The 20,126-nt window shown below is 41.0% G+C and overlaps 1 protein-coding gene and 1 long non-coding RNA gene across 3 annotated transcripts in view; one reads left to right on the top strand and one right to left on the bottom strand.

Annotated features, from left to right (window-relative positions):
• Window positions 1–20,126, bottom strand: part of LOC108513120 (uncharacterized) — a 130,530-nt gene that overhangs the window by 30,208 nt on the left and 80,196 nt on the right. The gene's annotated exons all lie outside the window — the stretch shown is intronic.
• The window catches only part of MYRIP (myosin VIIA and Rab interacting protein), a 411,738-nt gene that overhangs the window by 357,929 nt on the left and 33,683 nt on the right, over window positions 1–20,126 (top strand). For both annotated transcript variants that reach the window (XM_017848758.1, XM_017848757.1), the window contains exon 11: window positions 5,095–5,334. In XM_017848758.1, the coding sequence (XP_017704247.1) occupies window positions 5,095–5,334 (240 nt within the window). The remainder of the gene's footprint in view (window positions 1–5,094; window positions 5,335–20,126) is intronic.

The raw sequence follows: 20,126 nt of genomic DNA, 5'->3' as shown, positions 1-20,126 counted from the left end.
ATTTAAACCTGCCTTTCCTAGGTAAATAATCAGTCCTCCAAACCCTCCACTTTCTCTGCCTTTGCTGTCTTGGAGAGCATATTGGTGAGCTTGTAGGGTCCTCATGGCTGCGGGGCATCTTAGAGCTAGACAGTGTCCTCTGGGTCCTTGCAGGACTCTGCAGTGATGGGGACCCTGCTCATCAGGTCATTTCTCTGCCTCACTGGCATCTGCTGCCAATGTCTAAGACCTGGGAACCTTGGTCTGTTCCCTGTCTGCTCCATTAGAAGCCAGCACCCCTTCCATGGGCGCCAGCATGGCTCTCACACATGTCAGCTACCTGGCCCTGGCTGTCCAACCCCAGGACAGCTACTTTATTACAGTGTCACCAGCAATCTTCTATGACTCTGCTTCTGGGTGCCCTCTGTGCCACACAGGTGCCAGGAGGGACCCTGGAGCCCCCTTCAGCCTCCCCGAGAAGTTCCTCATCAGGGGTGATTGTACTCTGATTCTGCTGCCCATATCATCATAAGATGGGGGGGCGGGTCAGAGGTCATAGGCATCCTGCGAGGTTGCTTCTCTCTAGATTTCAATAGAAGTAGAAGTGAAATTTAGCTTTTCAACAGATTCATCTCTAGAAACCCTCTGTCCGTGTTCACAAAATCTGTCTTTTGAGCCTTTTGTTACCCTAAAGAGCTAATGGAGTGAACTGATCAATGATCTTTTGGTTCTGGATCTACATTCACCTTCCCTGGGGTAAAATGCTTTATGGTTTAGCCTAAGAAAATGAAGACACAAGGGAATGCAGTTTTAATGGGAAATGAAAAGCACTGCTTTCTTGTTTTCAAAATAATGTCCCATTATACATACAAATACCGCTTTATAAGGTGGAGAGTTCGAGACACCACACCAGTGGGCAAGCAACTCTGATTTTCAGATTACTTAAAATGTTTTGTGCCCAGATACAGACATTGCTCATAGTTATCCAGCTTGCCCATAAGGAATTTCATTCTTTCCCAACCCACCCTCTGCCCCTGACCCCCACCGCCCTCCCTGCAAAAGCTTCTCAGCATTCTCCACTGAGTTCATAATCTTCTCAGTGATCTGCTTAAGTCCCTCACTGTCCAACACAGTGAGTATGTTTGGTGTTTGGGTGAAATTGTTGTGATAATCAGGGTCCCTTTTAAGTAGAAGAGCATTTTTGTTGGCTGAAGACTCAGCAGCACTCTTATTTTCTCTAAATTCTGGTTCCCAGCTGGCTTTAAACACAAACCTCCTTACTGCTCCTTTCTCTGAATTCAACTGTAAGCTTCCAATGGGGTACATGTTCAACCAACATGTACCCATCTACTGTTGTCTTACTTAGGAAGTATTCTTATCGATAAGTATTCTTATCGGTATTTCTTAGCCTTTTGGGAGCACGGACCCCTGTGGAAGTCTGATGAAAACTAATAATGCTCATCCTAGAAAAGTGTGCATGCATACCCAAGTTTGTGAACAATATCAGGGTCCACAGAGGCCCATCCATGGACTCCATGTCAGCCAAGATCCCAACTTAGCATTTACTGTCTCAGCTATCATGAAAATTAAAATCAGCTCATGGGGGAAAATATGTGTGAGTTTATAACATAGGGCAGGGATTGCTTAACCCTTTGCAGGCTAAAATACCTATTTTTCTCTGGACATATAAATATTTGTTAATCTACTTGATGAATATTAGATGGCCAAATAATGCTGTTATTTTTGAAGTTCTTGTGGCTTTTGATAATGATGTTTCCAGTTATGCTTATGGTATCTCATCTGGGCATCCGATCTGTGTGCATACGATTCGTCTTTCTGTGAACTCAAGAACCATCACTTAGCGTTATGATTCTTGCTGCTCCAATAAAACTTGAGGTATGTCTTGATAATCTTTAGGATTCCATTCTTTAAGATTTGCTCAGTTATCATCTATTCTAATTTCCCTTCCTGACAATAAACACCTTAACCAACCAGATGAGGGCCCTTCCTCTGAGTATCCTCAAACCCTTACATGTGGTTATTGTGTTCCCCAGTATGTTACAATTGTCTGGTTCAATGTTCCTCTCTCCATCACACTGTCAACTCCAATAGGGCAGGAACAGTGTCACTCCCACTTTTGAGCCCCAGTAAAGCACAGTGCTCAGCACATAGTGGGTGCTCAACACGTGTTTGCTGGATGTGGACCGAATCACAATAATTCTTCATAATTTCTCGTGATAAATAGACATGAAATGTGGACAAAACATGTTAAGCAGGTTTCATCTTTTGGGCTAACTATTTTAGCCTTGTAAATTAGTCTTTCATGGTCTGTTTATTCAAGCAATAATTAGGCCAAAGCTTAATATTAATAAAAGTAAACTAGAGTTAACATGAATTGACAGCTCCATGTGTAGAGATGATAAGAGACGGTCACCAGGGCTGAGTTTGTAACCAGTTGCTGATTTCCTGGCTAATTTAGTGCATACTACAACAGTAGCAGAAAATCTATTTGATAGTTAAAGCCCTATTTCTTAGACTGGTGTTTAACCCTCTGCAGACTGACCCAGACCTGATTTTTCCATACCACCCGGCTCCCCACTCTCTCCACTTCTGAACCTTATCCCTATAACTATGCAAGCAGCTTCATGCGCCCTGGGTCGTATTGGTCCTGCTGCTTCTACGTCAAGAATGCCTGTCCCATTACAATGTATTAAAATGTTCCTCATATTTTGAGAACCTGCTAAGAGGTCATTCTTCCTGTGGACCACCTCCACATCCCAGGCAAAGGAATTCCCCCTTCTCAAGCTGCTAGGAGCACAGGTTACTTCACATGAGTCCCTCCCTCATCGATTCTCACTCGAGACCAGAAAAAAAATAATCACTTCCAATAGATGTTTTTCTCTTAATTATTCAGTGATAATTTTCATGTCTATGTCATCTGTTTTCTTCTAATCACCTTTGGATAGACATCTGCCTTTAGAATTTATCCAATTACAAACTCTCTTAAGTAAAATTGATACACAAACAAAGTATAAAAGAACGTATCACACGTCTTTTTAAAAAACAAGATATCCAGATTATTGTTGCAAAATGTTTTGTGATGAAGTCCTTCCTGTTGAATGAGTAACTGGATGAAAAGACCATACTTCTTTTTCATCCTTATTAATATTGTTGATAATATTTACTCATCAGTTCTTGAGCTTGAGAAAATTCACCTGGGACACTGTCATCTGAAGACTCTTAGTCTGAGATTTCAATAATATAACCAATTTCACCATTATTGTTAGAATCTAGAGACCTGCTGTCCTCTTTGAATTCATCTTCTGAGTCATCTAATGATGGTGAAATGTTGTTCTCTGTCAGTTTTTAGAATTTTCAATTGTATGCAGTGAAAGCTAAAAGCAGATTCAAAATAGTGATGATTTATGTCACACTACTGAATCATCCTTCTAGGCAATTTCAATATTCTACTTATTTTTTCATCTTTTTTTAGCATAATTTGGAATAACTGGTGAGTAATGATGAAAATAATTCCCTGGATGATGAAAATAGCAAAATGTTTCAAAAGATAGGAAAACCAAGATCACAAAGATCCCATTATATATCTTAGATTTATAAAAAGGTCCAGTGAACCCATATGGTAATTGTAATGAGTTATATTTTATTGAAAAAATAAGTAAATTCTCTTCTTGTTCTTCAGAAGCCCTCTAAGAGAATAAAAGTTATAAAATATCAAACCCTACAAATAGATAGAACAACTCTAAGAGGAAACTCAAAAAGTAAAATTGGGTCCAGTGACCCCGATGGTATGCCATGTTATGTACATATGAACCCTTCAACACACATCTGTCTAACTGAAGGCCGAGAATAGAGTAAGAGTCACACTCTCTATGTCTTCCTGGAGTTCCCCAGGCCTAGTAAAGGCTTTACTCACAGAAGGAGTTTAGGAGATATTCAGCAAGTGGAGAGTTGGAGCAGGAGATATAATCATTAAGGGAATGTCAAACAATATTCCTTACATATGTGCAAGGTCCTTGCACCATCTCGAAATCTAGGCCCTTTGCCTAGAATATTGTTCTTCCCTCTCTCCCTTTTAGCTGGGTGACTGTTAACTTTGAATCTCAATTCAGACTCCCTTCTGCAGGGAAGCTTTCCCTAATCCTCAACCCCTCCCATCAAGTGCTTATTTATGGGCTGTGAGAATCCCTTCCCTTCACCACATCCCAGCCACACACATCATTTTCTCTGCACTCAACCACCATGAAAAGTTAGTACTTATTAGCCAACACGTCTTCCTCTCCATTCCCACCCTATTGGTTACTGGTTACAAAAATACAGTTAGATAGAAGAAATGAGTTCTAATGTTAGATAGCCTAGTAGGAGAACTGTAGTTAACATAATTTATTGTATATTTGGGCCGGGCATGGTGGCATGTATCTGTAGTCCCAGCTACTTGGAAAGCTAAGGCAAGGAGAATCGCTTGAGCCTAGGAGCTCTGGGCTGTAGTGTGCTGTGCTGGTTGGGTGTCCACACTAAGTCTGGCATCAGTATGGTGATCTCCCGGGAGCAGGGGATCACTTTGTGTTGGAATGTTCTCAACACAAAGAAATGATAAATGTTTGAGGTGATGGATATCTTAATTATCCTGATTTGATCTTTATACAATGTAGACATGTATCAGATATCACATGTGTCCCATAAATATGTACAATTATTAGGTATCAATTTTTGAAAGTGAATATGGAAAGTTTTAGTGTGTCTCCTTCATTACAGAGCTGACCCAGGCAAGGGCTGGTCAGGTTCTCCAAGCACCCTTTGCACCAGCACAGTGCTGCCCATGGTGGGAGCTCAGAGAGTAATATGTGAATGGAAAAAAAAAAAATTGAATTCAAACACTTTTCTGAGTAAAGAGGCTTACCTTCTCAAATTCGTGCATTTGAGAAAATAAAGGTAAAAACTAAAAGTTCATCTGAAGAGAAAACAGACCAGGTAAGAAAGCTGTTACTTTCCTAGACTATATGTTCCTATGTTCCTTTACTCAGGGGTTATTGGGAACAAGAGGCAACATGGTTGTAGCAGAGGGCTCCTCATCTCATGATTCTGGCTTTCATTTAGGTGTCAGATGATTTATCAGAGACAGACATCAGCAATGAGGCTCGGGACCCCCGGACTCCCACAAACACCACAGAGGAGAAACGGAGAAACAGGCTGTACGAGTTAGCAATGAAAATGAGTGAAAAGGAGACTTCTTCAGGGGAGGATCAGGAGTCTGAGCCCAAGACAGAATCTGAGAACCAGAAGGAAAGTCTGTCCTCTGAAGACAACAGCCAGAGTGTCCAGGACCAGCTGAAGAAGGTAAGGGCTGTGAAGCCACCTGCAGACAGCTCAAGCTTCTGCACTGGGGTGCTGGAGATTCTATATTGGTGCAGAGAGGTGCTGGGTCCCCAAAGAGCTCTCTCTAAAATGCCCAACTCTGTGCACTTAGGAGAGCCTAAGAGAACCCTTCTTAACTTGCACTGAGTGGTACAATCAGGAAAACAGCACCATGGAAGTTTCCCAAGAACTCTTGCCTTCCACTATCTTTCATCAAGACAGCCCCTTGGCTTTGAGTCTATGATTTAGTGCCCCTTATCTCTCTCACTGGTAAAAATCAGTGTTATTTCCTGCTGCATCCTCTCCCTGAGGAATTTTGTCCATGGATTGAGGTCATCTAGCCAACCCCTCTTTTAATCAATGATGAAGCTCTGCTCCATGCTATGGAGACTTCGTGTTCAAAGTGGCCCTCTGGATTGTTTCTCTCTGCAGTTTTCAGATTTTGGTTTGTTTGTTTGTTTTAGCCTCAGAATCCTTTTTCAAACAATCTTTATATGGAATCCCAGTATTTCACACAGAAAAAACGTATTCCCGTCTTAGGGTCCCCAAAGCTCTAACCACTTGAGTTTCAGAACCACACTCCTCCTCCCCTTTTCCTACCCCCAGTAGCCCCTGAGTTCCAAAGGACACAGTCTGAAAACCACAGAAGATAAACCCAACCTCTGGCATAAAAGAATCCCACACTCCCTCCCCGTAGTCAGTGCTCTGCCCACTGTCCTCCAGTATTGGGGTTTCCTCTACAGCTTCTCAAAGCACGTTTATGCTAGACTTGCTACTTTAGAGTCAGAATATCCCTGCCGGCCTCCGATGGAAGGGAACACACTAACATTTGTTGAGTGTCTCCTCTGTATCTCCTCTGTGCGTGTGCCTGTACACATGTTCATTAGGTCCTTAAATAACCCGTTGAAAAAGAAGCAGCCCATTTTTGCAGAAGAAGAAACTGAAGCTGGGTCATTGAGGTCCTTACCAAAGGCTCACAACTAGTAAGTTTCAGAGCTAAGGCTGCATCACAAACCTGCTTGGCCTTAAATCACAGGCCCTTCCTTTACAATCAGCCAAAGATTCGATTTGATCTTCAGAGTGATGATTCTGTTAGAGAGAAACCTCCCAGGTGTTTTCTGTGTCCTGAGTGTATACTGTGTAAACTAAGAAGTTGCTGTTAATGCACATGCATGGGTGAAGGAGCTGCCTTCATCTGCTCAGCAGCCAAGCTGGAGTCCTGTGGAGGAGGAATTGAAGACCATTACTGCTGAGCCCCTGAACCCTCCAACAAATTGAACTCTGTTTTTCATTTTTCCCATCCCACCCTCCATAACCGTCAAGTCCTCACCCACAAATCTTTTCCCAGCTTGTCTGTGAGGTGGAGAGTAGAGCTTGGTCTCCACGAGGAGCCCCTCACTGGGATATGGAATCCAACCTGTTGCAAATGGTAAAGGGCTCTGATCCTCTCTGTTACTTGAACTGATGCCGCATTATAGTCAGATTTGTATGTTGGAGCTTAGAGCCACATAGTATCGGGAGAATATCACATTCTTTCTTACAATGACTCTGTCTCCTACTGGCTTTGCTGCCTGATGGTCCCAAGGCTCTAAAAACTCTCACTGTACCAGTAGCATGCCAGGCTGAGTCATGTAACCTCACCCTTCATCATTCTGCAAGGAGCAACCTCCTTGAGGCACAGCTGTCAATGTACGCTATTCTCCCCTGGGCAGAATGTAAGCAGAGAAAGAAGGAGCTACTGGGGGGACTTCCTGGGGACTTAGACAAGCGCCTCCATCCTGCCCTGGCCCTAATTAGGCAGGAAATTAAGAGAGTTGGCTTTATTCAGATTCCCAAATGTGTCAGCTTCTCAAAGTTCAAGTCTTGCCTTCCTAGTCTACCATGAATCAATGAATTAAATATTCAAACATATTCTTGGGCATGTAAAAATTCATATAGCCATATATATATGGCTGGGCATGGTGGCTCATGCCTGTAATCCCAGCACTTCGGGAGGCCAAGGTGGGCGGATCACAAGGTCAGGAGATCAAGACCATCCTGACTAACAAGGTAAAACCTCGTCTCTACTAAAAATACAAAAATTAGCCAGGTGTGGTGGCAGGCACCTGTAGTCCCAGCTACTCAGGAGGCTGAGGCAGGAGAATGGCGTGAACCCGGGAGGTGGAGCTTGCAGTGAGCCGAGATTATGCCACTGCACTCCAGCCTGGGCAACAGAGTGAGACTCCATCTCAAAAAAAAAAAAAGAAAAAGAAAAACAGAAATATATGGTTAAGTATTGAATATTATTTAAAAACAGAAAAGTGTTGAGATACATTTTAGGATTAGACTGAGTCTGAAGCATGACTGGCCAGGTGCAGTGGCTCATGCCTATAATCCCAGCACTTTGGGAGGCCAAGGCAGGCAGATCACTTGAGCCCAGGAGTTTCAGACCAGCCTGGGCAACATGGCAAAAACCCAATTTCTACTAAAAATACAAAAAATTAGCCAGGGTTGGTGGCGTGCATCTGTAGTCTCAGCTACTTAAGAGGCTGAGGTGGGAGGATCACTTGAGCCCAGGAGGTTGAGGCTCATCACTGGACGCCAACCTGGGTGACAGAGTGAGACCCTGTCTCAAAAAATATATAAATAAATAAAAACAAACAAAATTAGCTGGGCATGGTGGCTCATGTCTGTGGTCCCAGCAACTTGAGAGGCTGAGATTACTTGAACCCAGGAGCTTGAGGCTGCAGTGAGCCATGATTGCACCACAGCACTCCAGCGTGGGCAACAACAGAGAGAGACCCTGTCTCAAAAAAAAAAAAAAAAAAAAAAAAGGAAAAAAAAAGAAAAACAAAGCCATGCAGTTTGCAAACTCTGTGGTGTTGGTTAATGGCTTAACTCACTGCTACTACTTAGAACATGACAATTCATTTCTTGCCTGCTTACCCTACCTCACCTCCTAACTGGTCTCCTGACCCTCCAGGCCCTTCTTGGCCCTTCCAATTCTATCTCCACTCAGTGGCCAGGTTGCCCTACAGTTCCTGCACTTGCTCACAGCCTGTCAACAGGCCCATGTCTGTCTTGCTTTTTAATTGATCCCTAGGACCCAGTCCAGGTTTTCATTGTTGATTGAATAAATACATCTTGGCCTCATTTGTAAAATGGGGATAATCATACCTCCTTATAGGGTTGTGAGGAATGAATTATGTAGTGTAGGGTTTAGCACATAGCAGGAGCCCAGCAAATCTTAATTATTGTAGCTTTAGGAAAATAAGCTTCACTGTCATGAAATATCATCCATCTGCTGGTACTGAAGGAACAGCTTAGTGCTGATTCCCAATCAACACTTGCAGTGTCATGTTGTGGGTCTGTAACTACATTTGGTGCTCCTTGATGCCATGCAGAGTGTAAGTGTGGAAATCACTACATCAGATCCCTAGGTTACCATCTTCAGGATCAGAGTTAACTGTGATGTCCCCATGACCTCAACACCACTAGTCTGAGCAACACACACACACACACACACACACACACACACACACACACACACTGGGGAGTAGATCTAGGGTAATGTGACTATTCCAGAAGCTGCCACTGCTCCATCCTTGTTTCTTAACCATGGTAGTACACACTGGCCCAAAGTCCAACTACCTGAGGGCCTTCTCTTGAGTAGCAGGAGCTCCTCTTCCTAATCAGAAGACTAGCTGGAAGTGCCAGAGAAATACCACTCCCAGGAGTGGGAGTGGGGCGCTAACCATGACTGATGGAAGGGTGTAAATATCCCAGCTCTTTTGCTTCGGTTGGGATGGTGACTCTGAGGCTTAAGCCACGCACTGACTCCCTCAGCATATGTCGCTGGTGGCACCCACAGTGATGAACTACTTGATGAACTACATGATAAGGCAGTCTTCTCTACTGACTCTTCCCTTTCCTGTCTCACTTCCCCACTCCTCTGCCACTGTTTCCTGGGACTGCCTCCCACATAAGCTATGTGCACCCCAATTTTTGTCTCAGGGTCATTTTCTGGGGGAGCCCAGACTAAGACAAACAGAAGAAAATGTGTCATCCCCAAATCGCAAATACTTACTTTGGTATTGTGAATAAGCAGTGAGGAAGTCTAACCACCAAATTGGTTACTGATAGGCTTTATCTCACCAAAAGGAGGCTTGCCTCATACAGAGGCAGAGCTCAGCCAGGTCCTCCATCACTGTCCCTGCTCTTTGGGAGCCAAAGCAGAGGAATGCGCATATGCCCGTAGACACAGTGACATCAATGGCAGCTCAATGTCCTCAGTATAACATCCCATCTAACTGGAGCTACAGAATCCTGTCCAGCAGCAGAAGAAGCATTTTAGAAACATACTTTTACCTGATGGGATTCAAACATTTGCTGCATGCAAACATATCCCTACAGTTGGATTAATGTCTTCCTTTGACTGGAGGCTGGGGCCCAGTGATTACTTAAGGATGGGCACTGGAACCTGAATTTAACCAGCTGAAGAACAAGCTTGGGGCCAGATCAGAACTTCTTGGGAACTGGATTCCTGAAAGCTCATGTTTCTTCTTTAAGTGATAACTTGGTTCCACCAGACCTCCGTGGTCAGTCTTCCAAACCACGTGGTCCTCAAAGCCTAGGAATGAGCACTTGTTTCTCCCCAACCACTGAGCAGCCATGCCAACAGCACTAGCCATGCCAATGTTTCTGGAAGAAAGTCCTGGCTAAAGTGGTTCTTTTTGCCTCTAGGGACGCAGCTGCTGCCCTCCTAAAGAGGGATGCAAAGGAGGACTAAGGACTCCTGGCCTGAGTTTGGAGACTACATCAGGGGCCAAGTCTCCCCTAAACCCCCTAATTTTTCCAGGCCTGGAGCAGCAGTCCCCAAGTTCCCTTCTGGTTCTAAAATTCCAAAGTTCTAGATATGCAATAGAATAAATAGGTTTTTGCTTCTTAACATAAGTATCATTTACAATACTATATATGAAAAAAGATGTCCTATGTGTCAATCTTTTGGAACATAAGCATTTATTAAAGGACTAGATTAGGCAAATCTTGCACTATAGTCAAATTTGTACATCTAGTGTCCTTAAAGCATTTTTATTAAGAGTCTTTGTTTATTAATTATCATAAGTAGCTGAGCCATTGTGCTTTATTTTCACAAGAAGGTCAACAACCAGCAGACATCTCTGCTGGGATTCAAACTGACTCTTAGTTTCACTTTAAAGAGTGAAACTACATTTATAATTTCATAGAATAATATTCATTTTTTCAATTTTGAAAAAATTGAATTGTATTTATAGTTTCATAGAATAATTTTCGTCAAAGTACTGAGACTTCTCTAAACTAATAAATGTCTTTCTCCCCCAAACAAGAGAATAATTTGTGCATCTGCATGGCTGCCCCCCAATTACTAAAGCCAAGCCACATGGAAACACAATCCTGGTCAATGGTGAAGGAAGCAGATTTATTGACTGTTGTCTGAGAAAACCCAGAGACTTGGGTTTCTCAAGTTTAATGTGCCTGTGAAAAAAATTTTGTTGATGTCATGGTGTTAACATAAAATCAAGTATTGTCCATATGTGTCTAACTTTCATAAAATAACCATTCATATGAGGCTATAGCACCTACAACCCAGGGAGCATTTTATTTCAGAAGAGTACCTCATCATCACTTGCTGCTAGAGTGAATATAGTATTAGATACTGACTTATAACTTCCAAACTACACTGATTTCAATAGGCCTTATGCCTATTGAGGAATTAACACCTCTTTCCCAACTTTCTATTTAACTGCTGCCCTAGGAAAAAAGAGAAGCTTTAACTGTCCACTTAGAGCTACAGCTCTTATCCACAGTGCTTGAACAGGTGAGGAGGTTTTATTTCACTCATGCTCATCTGCACCCTTCATTCCCACAACTGTGTCCTGGGGAAGGGCCTGCCAGGCCAGGAAGGTAGAGTTCTAGGTTTTCTTTTGGATCTTCAAAAGAGAGAAGCAGAATATCTTCCTCTCTAGGCAAAGATGGACTGGGAAAGATTGCCCAGAACTCCAATGCAGACATACCTTCAAGCCTCTAAAATGCAGGTGTTACCTGGAAGGCCAGGATAAGGATATCACCCCAGTCACAGCAGTAGAATGAGATGCTGGACAGAAATGGTTTGAAGAAAGAAAGGCAGAGTTACTCCAAAAGGTTTTAAGTAGAAAGGCCTGGCAAGCAAGGCCCTGGTTCAGAACTCTCACCTCACGGAAGTCCAAAAGTAAGAAACTCTGGGGAGGGGGAAGAGGAAGCAAAGATACTGTGAATCTGAAGTTCTGCAGAATAAGCAAGATTGTGCTCTTGGAAAACATCTCTGGGTAGAGAATATAAAAACTAAAGAAAGAAAAACATGTATATCAGTTTCTCCTATAAACAGAAATGCCAAAATCCTAAAGAAAATACTAGCAAACTGAATTCCACAACATTAAGAGATTAACATACCATAACTCATATATTTTATTCCAAGAATGCAAAATAAAGTGAATAGCAGGAAACCCCACTGTTATACTCATTTAGTAAGTACTATTTTTTAAAAGCACATCATAATCTCAACTGATGCCAAAATGTCTTTTGGAAACATTCAACACATATTCCGCTGGGGCAAAAAACCCTCTCAGTGTAATAGAAAGATAATTCTGTAACATGATGAAGAAAATCCACTTTGAAGCACCAGAAGCCCTGGATTTTTTTTCTTGATGAGAGCTCATTTTAAATATCAAAAACATCATGAACATCAGATTTTACTACCGATCAAAGAAACACATGACAAAGAGATGAATTTGTAAATGCTTTCACATAAATGTGTATTTTGTTAATCAAATAGCACATACATACGTGTAAAAAATAATATGTGTGGCTTTAAGATTTGTTTTAAATTACAGACAAATATTTGTAGTTATTTAGCAAATATGTATTGTTGCTAAAGAAATAAATGAGCAAAATTGACTCTAGAAGGTTTACAAAACCTGAACAGACCACAGAAGAAATTGGCAAAGTGGTCAAGGAATTATTTCTCAGAAAGAAGCTAGTCTCAGGTATCTTTGACAATAAAATCCATTAAACGTTCATGGTGCTAATTACCTGCACACTAATAAAACTGTTCTTGAGCAATTAAAAAAATGGAAAGCACCCCAGTTCTGAATCTCACACACAAAAAATCACACACCACCAAAAATTTACAAATTAATTCACGAGTGAATAAACATTCAAAATTTCTCAACGTATTAGCAAATTGTTTCTAACTATGAATTAAAGTAATAATTTATGACTGCCAGACAGGATGCAGTCTAAGAATGTAATAATATTAATTTTAGGATATCTATTAACATTTTTGTTATATTTACAGGCTAAAGGGAGAGAAACATGATTATTTTATTAAATTCTTAGCTTGATGTTTGACATAGTAGGAAATTCATAAAATACTCCTAAATACTGAATGAAGAATGAATTCCAAACTAACAGCTGATAAAGTTAAACAACCATTTCTGATAAAGTGGGAAGACAAAAACTCAACAGCAGTGACTGGTAGCCTTTTGGGGATTGCAGACCTTTTTACAAATTTGATGAACATTGTGAACCCCTTCTCCATAAAGCATAAAAAAAGAAACTGATTTTCATCAAATTGGAAAGTCACAGATTGCATGAAGCCCATCCATAAACCCCAAGTTTAAAAATTACTATTAAATGACAGAAAGAAAACAAAGATGTCTTCTACTACTTCTTTGATTCAACATTGGTCTGGCATTCTCTCCAGTAGAATAAGAAATAGAAATTACCAATATTAGATAGCAGAAAACAAAACTATGATGACTTTAGATTTCTGAGTTAAGATAATAAAATCAACTGAAAAGATTATTAGAAATAAGTTTGGTAGGGTGGCCTATCACAAAAGAGTAATACATAAGCAAAAATTTCATATATGCAGCAATAACCTCTCAGAAAATATAAAGAAAAAATTCTATTTGCAATAGCAGCAAAAGTACACACAGCACTGAACATACACTTGGCATATAACCCAAAAATTCTCCTAAGTATTACCAAAGAGAAATAAAGACCTATGTCCACATACACAGACACACACAAAAAACATTCATGATCACCAAAAACTGGAAACAACCTAGTTGTCCACCAGCTCACCAGCTGGTAAACAAGTATAAGTGCACCAATGTCAATGAATCTTGAGAGCATTATGCTGAGGGAAAAAAGACTCAAAAGGTTATGTATTTCCCACTTACATGACATTCTGGAGAAGGCAAAACTATAGGGACAAAACATATACCAGTGGTTATAAGAGAATGGGTGAGGGGAAGGTTGATATAAAGAGACATAAGGGAATTTTTTGGTCTGATGGAAATATTCTAAATCTTGATTTGGTGGTAGCTACACAACTGCATGCTTTTGTCAAAATTCATAGAACTATTTGCCTTTAAAGGCTGAATTTTACTGTATGTAATATATATGTGCACATACACATTTACATATATATATACATACATAGTGCCCTTGAATAACTTAACTACGAATGTATGAAACTCATCTGAATAAAATTAACCAGCTTTGCTAGGAGACATAAAGACTGAATAAGTACGGAAACATATTCTGTGTACCGATGGGAAAACTTCACAGTTTTATAGAAGTTAGTTTTCCCCAAATTAATACATACATTTAACAGATTTCCAATCATCTTAATGAGATTTTTTGCAAACTTGATGAAGTTACTCTGAAGTTCATCTGGAAGAATAAGTGCATAAAATATAGCCAAGAAAACTTCAACTGTAATTATAGCAGTGGTGCTAACACTGGAATAAGCAAACAGATTAATGAAACACAATGGAAAATACAGAAAGTTATTATGACATGATAATGGTACGTTTAATATCAAAGAAAGATTCTTTAAGGAATATTAGATTAACAAATTATGTAGTACGAGCAGAACTAAATTAGATTCATACATCATACTACATACAAGAATAAATTCTCAATGGGCAGGAGTTTAAAAGGTTAAGTAAAAGAAGTTACATAATTACTAGAATAAATTATAGATGAATATTTTGTAACATTAGGACAAGAAAGGCCAGAAACCTTAAAAGCCTGAAATATATGATTGCATAAATATTAAGAACTTATGTTCATCAAAACCATAAAATTAAAAGGAAAAGAATAGTTAAGAAGACATAGTGCTTAAATATATAATGGGTGAAGAATTAAGAACTTTATAACTCTGTATTATAACTCTGTATAACTCTCCTATAAAGAAATACCTTAGACTGGGTAATTTATAAAGAAAAGAGGTTTAATTGGCTCACAGTTCTACAGGCTGTGCAGGAAGCATGGCTGAAGAGGCCTCAGGAAACTTACAATCATGGCAGAAGGCAAAGGGGAAGCAGGCACGTCTTACATGGCTGGAGCAGGAGGAATAGAGTGAGGGAGGAGGTACCACACACTTTTAAACAATCAGATCTCAAGACAACTCACTCACTATCATGGGAACAGCACCAAAGTGGAAATCTGCCCCCACGATCCAATCACTTTACACCAGGCCCCACCTGCAATATTGGGGATTATAATTTGACACGAGATTTGGGCAGAGACACAGACCCAAATCATATCAAACTCCAATAGATAAAGGGTAATGTACATAAGCAGGCGAGTCACCAAAAAAAAAAAAAAATGTAAATGGCCAATAAGCATATGAAAAAATATTCAACTTTAATTGTATTACAATTTGTATTTAATGTAACACCTTGCCCAGAACTTGCCATATGGTTAGCATGTTCATTTTTTTAATTCAACAAATGTTTATTGAGTGTCTCAATGTGCCTGGCACTATTGAAGTACAGAGAAAATGGCCATGAACAAGGCAGAGTTTATCATTTGCTCAATCAGTAAGGATACAAATTAAATTAACGAGATGTCACTTTTGCCTAATAAATTGGATGGTTAAAAAGAAGGATAATTGGCTCACTCTTCTAATCCCAACACTTCAGGAGGCCAAGGCAAGCAGATCACTTGGGCCCAGGTGTTTGAGACCAGCTTGGGCGATGTAGCAAGACCCCTCTCTACAAAAAAATACAAAAATTAGCCAGCCATAGTGGTGAGCACCTGTGGTCCCAGCTACTCCGGAGGCTAAGATGGGAGGATCACTTAAGCCCAGGATATGGAGGTTGCAGTGAGCCAATATTGTGCCACTGCACTCCACCTTGGGTGACAAAGGGAGACTCTGTATCAAGAAACAAAAAGAATGACATTTAGTGTTGGTAAGAGTTCAGGAAAACAGGCAGTCTGCCACCATAAAATAGTGGGAGCACATATTAGAGTCTGGTAACTTGGTAATCCAAAGGAATCAAAGTGTGCATACCCTTTGATGTGGCAATCATACTTTCAATTATTTATCCAAAGAAAAACCTGGAGAAGCAGCTGGGAGAGGGGGCGGTGCAGGGTGGGGAGTCGGCGGGGGAGCATATATTACAATGTAATTCATCAAGCATTGTGTTTTCATTGTAGGGAAACAACAAACTGAAATCTGAATGCCCAACAATAAGGGATTCTTGGAGATATGGGGAGATGGGGTTCAAAAAACAGATGGGGCATAGGCATTGGAACAGCAAAGATAGATTGGTACAGATACAAGTGATACAGGGCAGGTGAGCCCCGAAATTGGGGCTTAACCCAAGAGCGTTCTTGGCTTTGTCCAGGAAAGAATGCAAGGGTGAGTGGAGGATGCTAAACAGAAACTATAATTGAAGCGGCAGTGTATACCAGCAGCAGCGGTACCGCTCCTTACAGAGCAGGGCTACCCCATAGGCAGTGTGCCCAGAATAGCAGCTCAGAGGCACTTCTGCAGTCATATTTACATAAATATAGTAATTATACTTTTAATTACATAAAAGTTAAGGGGCAGTTTATGAAGAAATTTATAAGATGAAGGTGGTAATGTGTCAGGTTGTTGCTATGAAAAGGGGTGGTAAGCTCCGGGTGTTGCCATGGCAGTGGTAAACTGACATAGCACACTGGTGGGGTGTCTTACGGAAAGCTGCTTCTATCCTGGCCCTGTTTTAACTAGTCCTCAATTTGGTCCAGTGTCTGAGCCCAGCCTCCTACCTCACAATTAAGTGGGTAAATTTCATGTCAGGAAGTTGAGGAGGTTTTATATTCCATATGTTTATTACCTCTCTCTCCCCTACCCCCCACCCCTCTCGCCATCTGTCTTTCTGAGGCAAATTTGTTTTCTAAAAGTTAAGGGATAGTGGAATTGGAGGTTCAACATTGTAGAGAGGGTTTAAAATAGCTACTGCATCAAATGTAAAGAAAACAATGTGGAGAAATATTGGAAGTCCCAGGCAGCACTGAAAGCATAGATGAGGTCAGATCATGAACATTTACCTGATGTACAAAGAACCTGTACAAGAATATAGCAATCTTGGACACAATTAAATGCAAAATAATTCATTTTATTCAAAGAAAGTATCTATTCCTACCAGATCTATTCATAAATCCACATCATTTGGCATAATTACACAGTATGGTTCAAGCGTTTCTGAGATTTACGGCGGAACTTCCCATTTCAGAGGTTTGTAGCTTAGCCATTAACGTTCCCTGAACTAAAATCTACATATGAATTTCAAACCATTGAGGGGATGGGGCATAGAATGGAAACTAACTCCATCCATAATAAGAGCAAAAAATGTGAAGTTAAAACTTAAAAAGTTAAAACTGCAGATCTCCAAGAAATCTAGCAGTTCACTGGAAGAAAGATGGTGTAAAGACGAATTCTTCCAAAATTAGGTTAGAGGTTTAATGCAATGCAAATCAAAATCTGAGCCAGATATCTTTTAACTTTTCAAAGAGTCTAAAAATCAAAACCATCTGATAGAATAAGCAGTCAAAAATAGTTTAGAAATGTTTAGAAAAAATAAAAGAGGTGTGAAGAGGATCCATTTATTAAGATATTATATGTTTTAAAGGTACAGTAATTAAATTTGTGAGCTACTAGTACAAGATATAACAGAATAGTCCAGAAGAACAGCCTAAAATATATTAAATTTAACTCACCATTAATCTCACGATTCCCACTCACTTTCCACACTAGGTCAAAAAAGGACAGCTTTTTAATAAATGGTGTTTGGACAATTGTTAGCTTGTTCTTTTGGGAGGGGAATAGGGATGTAAGAAAAGACAGGTTCTTAATTTTCACCCCAAGGAAGGTATGAATGGACCCTCCTCGTTTGCAGGCCTAGCGATAGATAAGAGACAACATTTAAAAGGAGACAGAGAGATGTTGAAATTCTCTTGTGAGAGGTGGTAGCCCAAGCTCTGGAGTTTGAATCCCTGCTCATACCCCACTTCTTCAACAATTACTGAGCTATTCGAGGAGCTGCAATGCAGTATGGACAAGAGAAAAAAGCTCCCTGCACTCCTGGAACTTACCTTCTGTTGGAGGAGACAGTGGTAAACATGTAGACACACGAAAGGGAAGATGCACAATAGTGATAAGTGCTAAGAAGATGACGTAGGGCAGAGGTCAGAGTCCTGGATAGTCATGAACTCTCTGACCAAGGGTCTTGAACTGAGACCCAAATGGCAAGCAGGAAAAAGATCTAAAGGAAGGGCTTTCGAGGCAGAGGAACACCTGCAAGTCCCTAAGGTGAAGATGACCTTGACAAGTCCAAGGGACAGAAATGACCTTGACAAGTCCAAGGGACAGCTGGAGCAATGTGGCCAAGGGAAAAGCGGCGAGAGCGGTGACGGCAGGGGCTAGAGCAAGCAGGGCCAGGTGGGCCATGCAGAAAGCTTCAGTTTATATTCTGGTGAGGTAGAAAGCACCTGGAAAGGTTGAAGTGGACAAGTGACAAGCAGGACCTTACATTATGAAGATCACCTTGGCTGCCATGTGTCACCTTCTTTCCAAGCAAATGTGGAAAGTGATTTCAGGTCTCACTGGACTTCTTCAGAGCCAAGCACATGCCCTGATTACCACCAGTCATTAGAAATGTTTGTAATCAATATTAAGAACTATTGTCTGAGGAACAGTCAATATAAAAAAGCAAAAAAAAAAAAAAAAAGATCAATGGCTCTTAGGCCAAGAAAGGAACTCCTCCTGCCTGCTTTACACCTGCTAGAGTAGGTTTGGTCAAAGGTGATGGCCCCATTTCCCCCCTTTGTTTCCCTTGCCAGGCCCTGATATGGCCAGCATCAGACAAAATAGGCGCCACCAAAGAAGAACAAGAAAATGACCTCAGGGAAACATAGAGATCATTGGAACTAAACTACAAATACTATACTTTTAAAATTTATTTCTTAGTCACCATGAAAAAAGGAAAATATTTCTTTCATAGTGGCCTTGGCCATCAAGACCTGGATGACTTAAGAACCCAAACCTTCCTAGAGGTCAGTTCTCCTCTAATCTCTGTTATGTGTAAATGTTTCGGTGCATTACATATGCTAATTTATTAAGTTCATGTTCCAATTTCTTTCCACAACTCTGTACCACCCTCTTGCATCAAGTCACTCTTCAGGGACATGAGTCTGTTCATGGAGAATGTATTTTGACGGGTGTTAGCGGCATTGCCAGAGTGCCTTATGTTTCATGAGAACTGAAATATATTAGCATTGAATTTTTCTAGCAGATTTCTGTCAAATATTTAGAAGGACATATGGAGTTTCTTTCCTACCATTGAAAAGGAGAAAAATACATGAAATCAAGGCATTTGGACACTTTCTTGCTTGTTCTGGTAGTTTGATGGAAGCATTTCATAAAGCCAAGACAGCATATGTAATACGAGACAGAGGAGTGATGAGTGGACTGGGCGTCTGGATTAAACTTGGAACAGGTTTTCTTATAGAGCACGTCCTTCCTCACTCATGGTCATTGACAGCTCAGTTCTAGGTGGGCTCTGGAAGCCTCAGAATGGGCACTTGTGCTGGACAGATCTCCAGCTCTGTGGTGTGGCTTGGTCTTTGGCTTTCCAAATCAATGCACTTATTCTGGTTGGTGTCAGTTGGTAGGGGCTGTAGAATGACCCAAGGACTCCGTCATTAGACCCTTCTCTTCCTGACCTGTTGTTCACTGATTTGGTTGTGCACTCAGATTCTGTTTCACCATCACTTCCCACAGTCCACTGTGTCCAGGGAATTATGCACATGGAAGAAGTGCTGGTGTGACAAATGGGGAAGAGCATGGGTTTGGGAAACCACTATCTGGGCTCAAGTCCCAGCTCCGCATCTTCTTCACTGAGCCACAGTTTCCTTGTCTCTAAAGATGGGATTAAAATATCAACCATGCTATCAGGGTTAAATAAAGTAATGAGAAGCCTAGAGTCAACCTGGCACAGGATGGACGCACATTAACTATGAGGTGCTTCCCTCCTTGCTTCTTCTCTTCCCCACCAAAGAGTCTCTCAGGAACAACATTCAGCAAGGGGAGAAGGCATGGATACATATTTATTTTATGCAACTTGAACTGCTAAAAGGCCTTTCACCTCTCCCTGTAATTCCTCTCTTCACCCCTTTGTGCTCAAACATGTCTTTAGATGACCCTGTTAATGTTTCCTGTTACCTGGATGTCCACTGTCCCCTAATAGCTCCCCCTAAGGAACGTTCGTAAGTCACAGGGCTGAAAGGAGGACTGGAGGGCCCCATACTGTCACCAACTTCTTGATTGTACTACAGCCAATTATGAAGACTGTACTAGCCCTTCACCCCTCCCCTCAGGAAACTTGACACCAAAAATAATGAATTTAAAAGAAAAATTGAACAAATGACTCAGGTGC

The sequence above is a fragment of the Rhinopithecus bieti genome, unplaced genomic scaffold, assembly GCF_001698545.2.
Source record: "Rhinopithecus bieti isolate Rb0 unplaced genomic scaffold, ASM169854v2 scaffold_31446, whole genome shotgun sequence".
Classification (NCBI taxonomy): Eukaryota; Metazoa; Chordata; class Mammalia; order Primates; family Cercopithecidae; genus Rhinopithecus; species Rhinopithecus bieti.
This window is presented reverse-complemented; position numbering and strand designations above follow the sequence as displayed.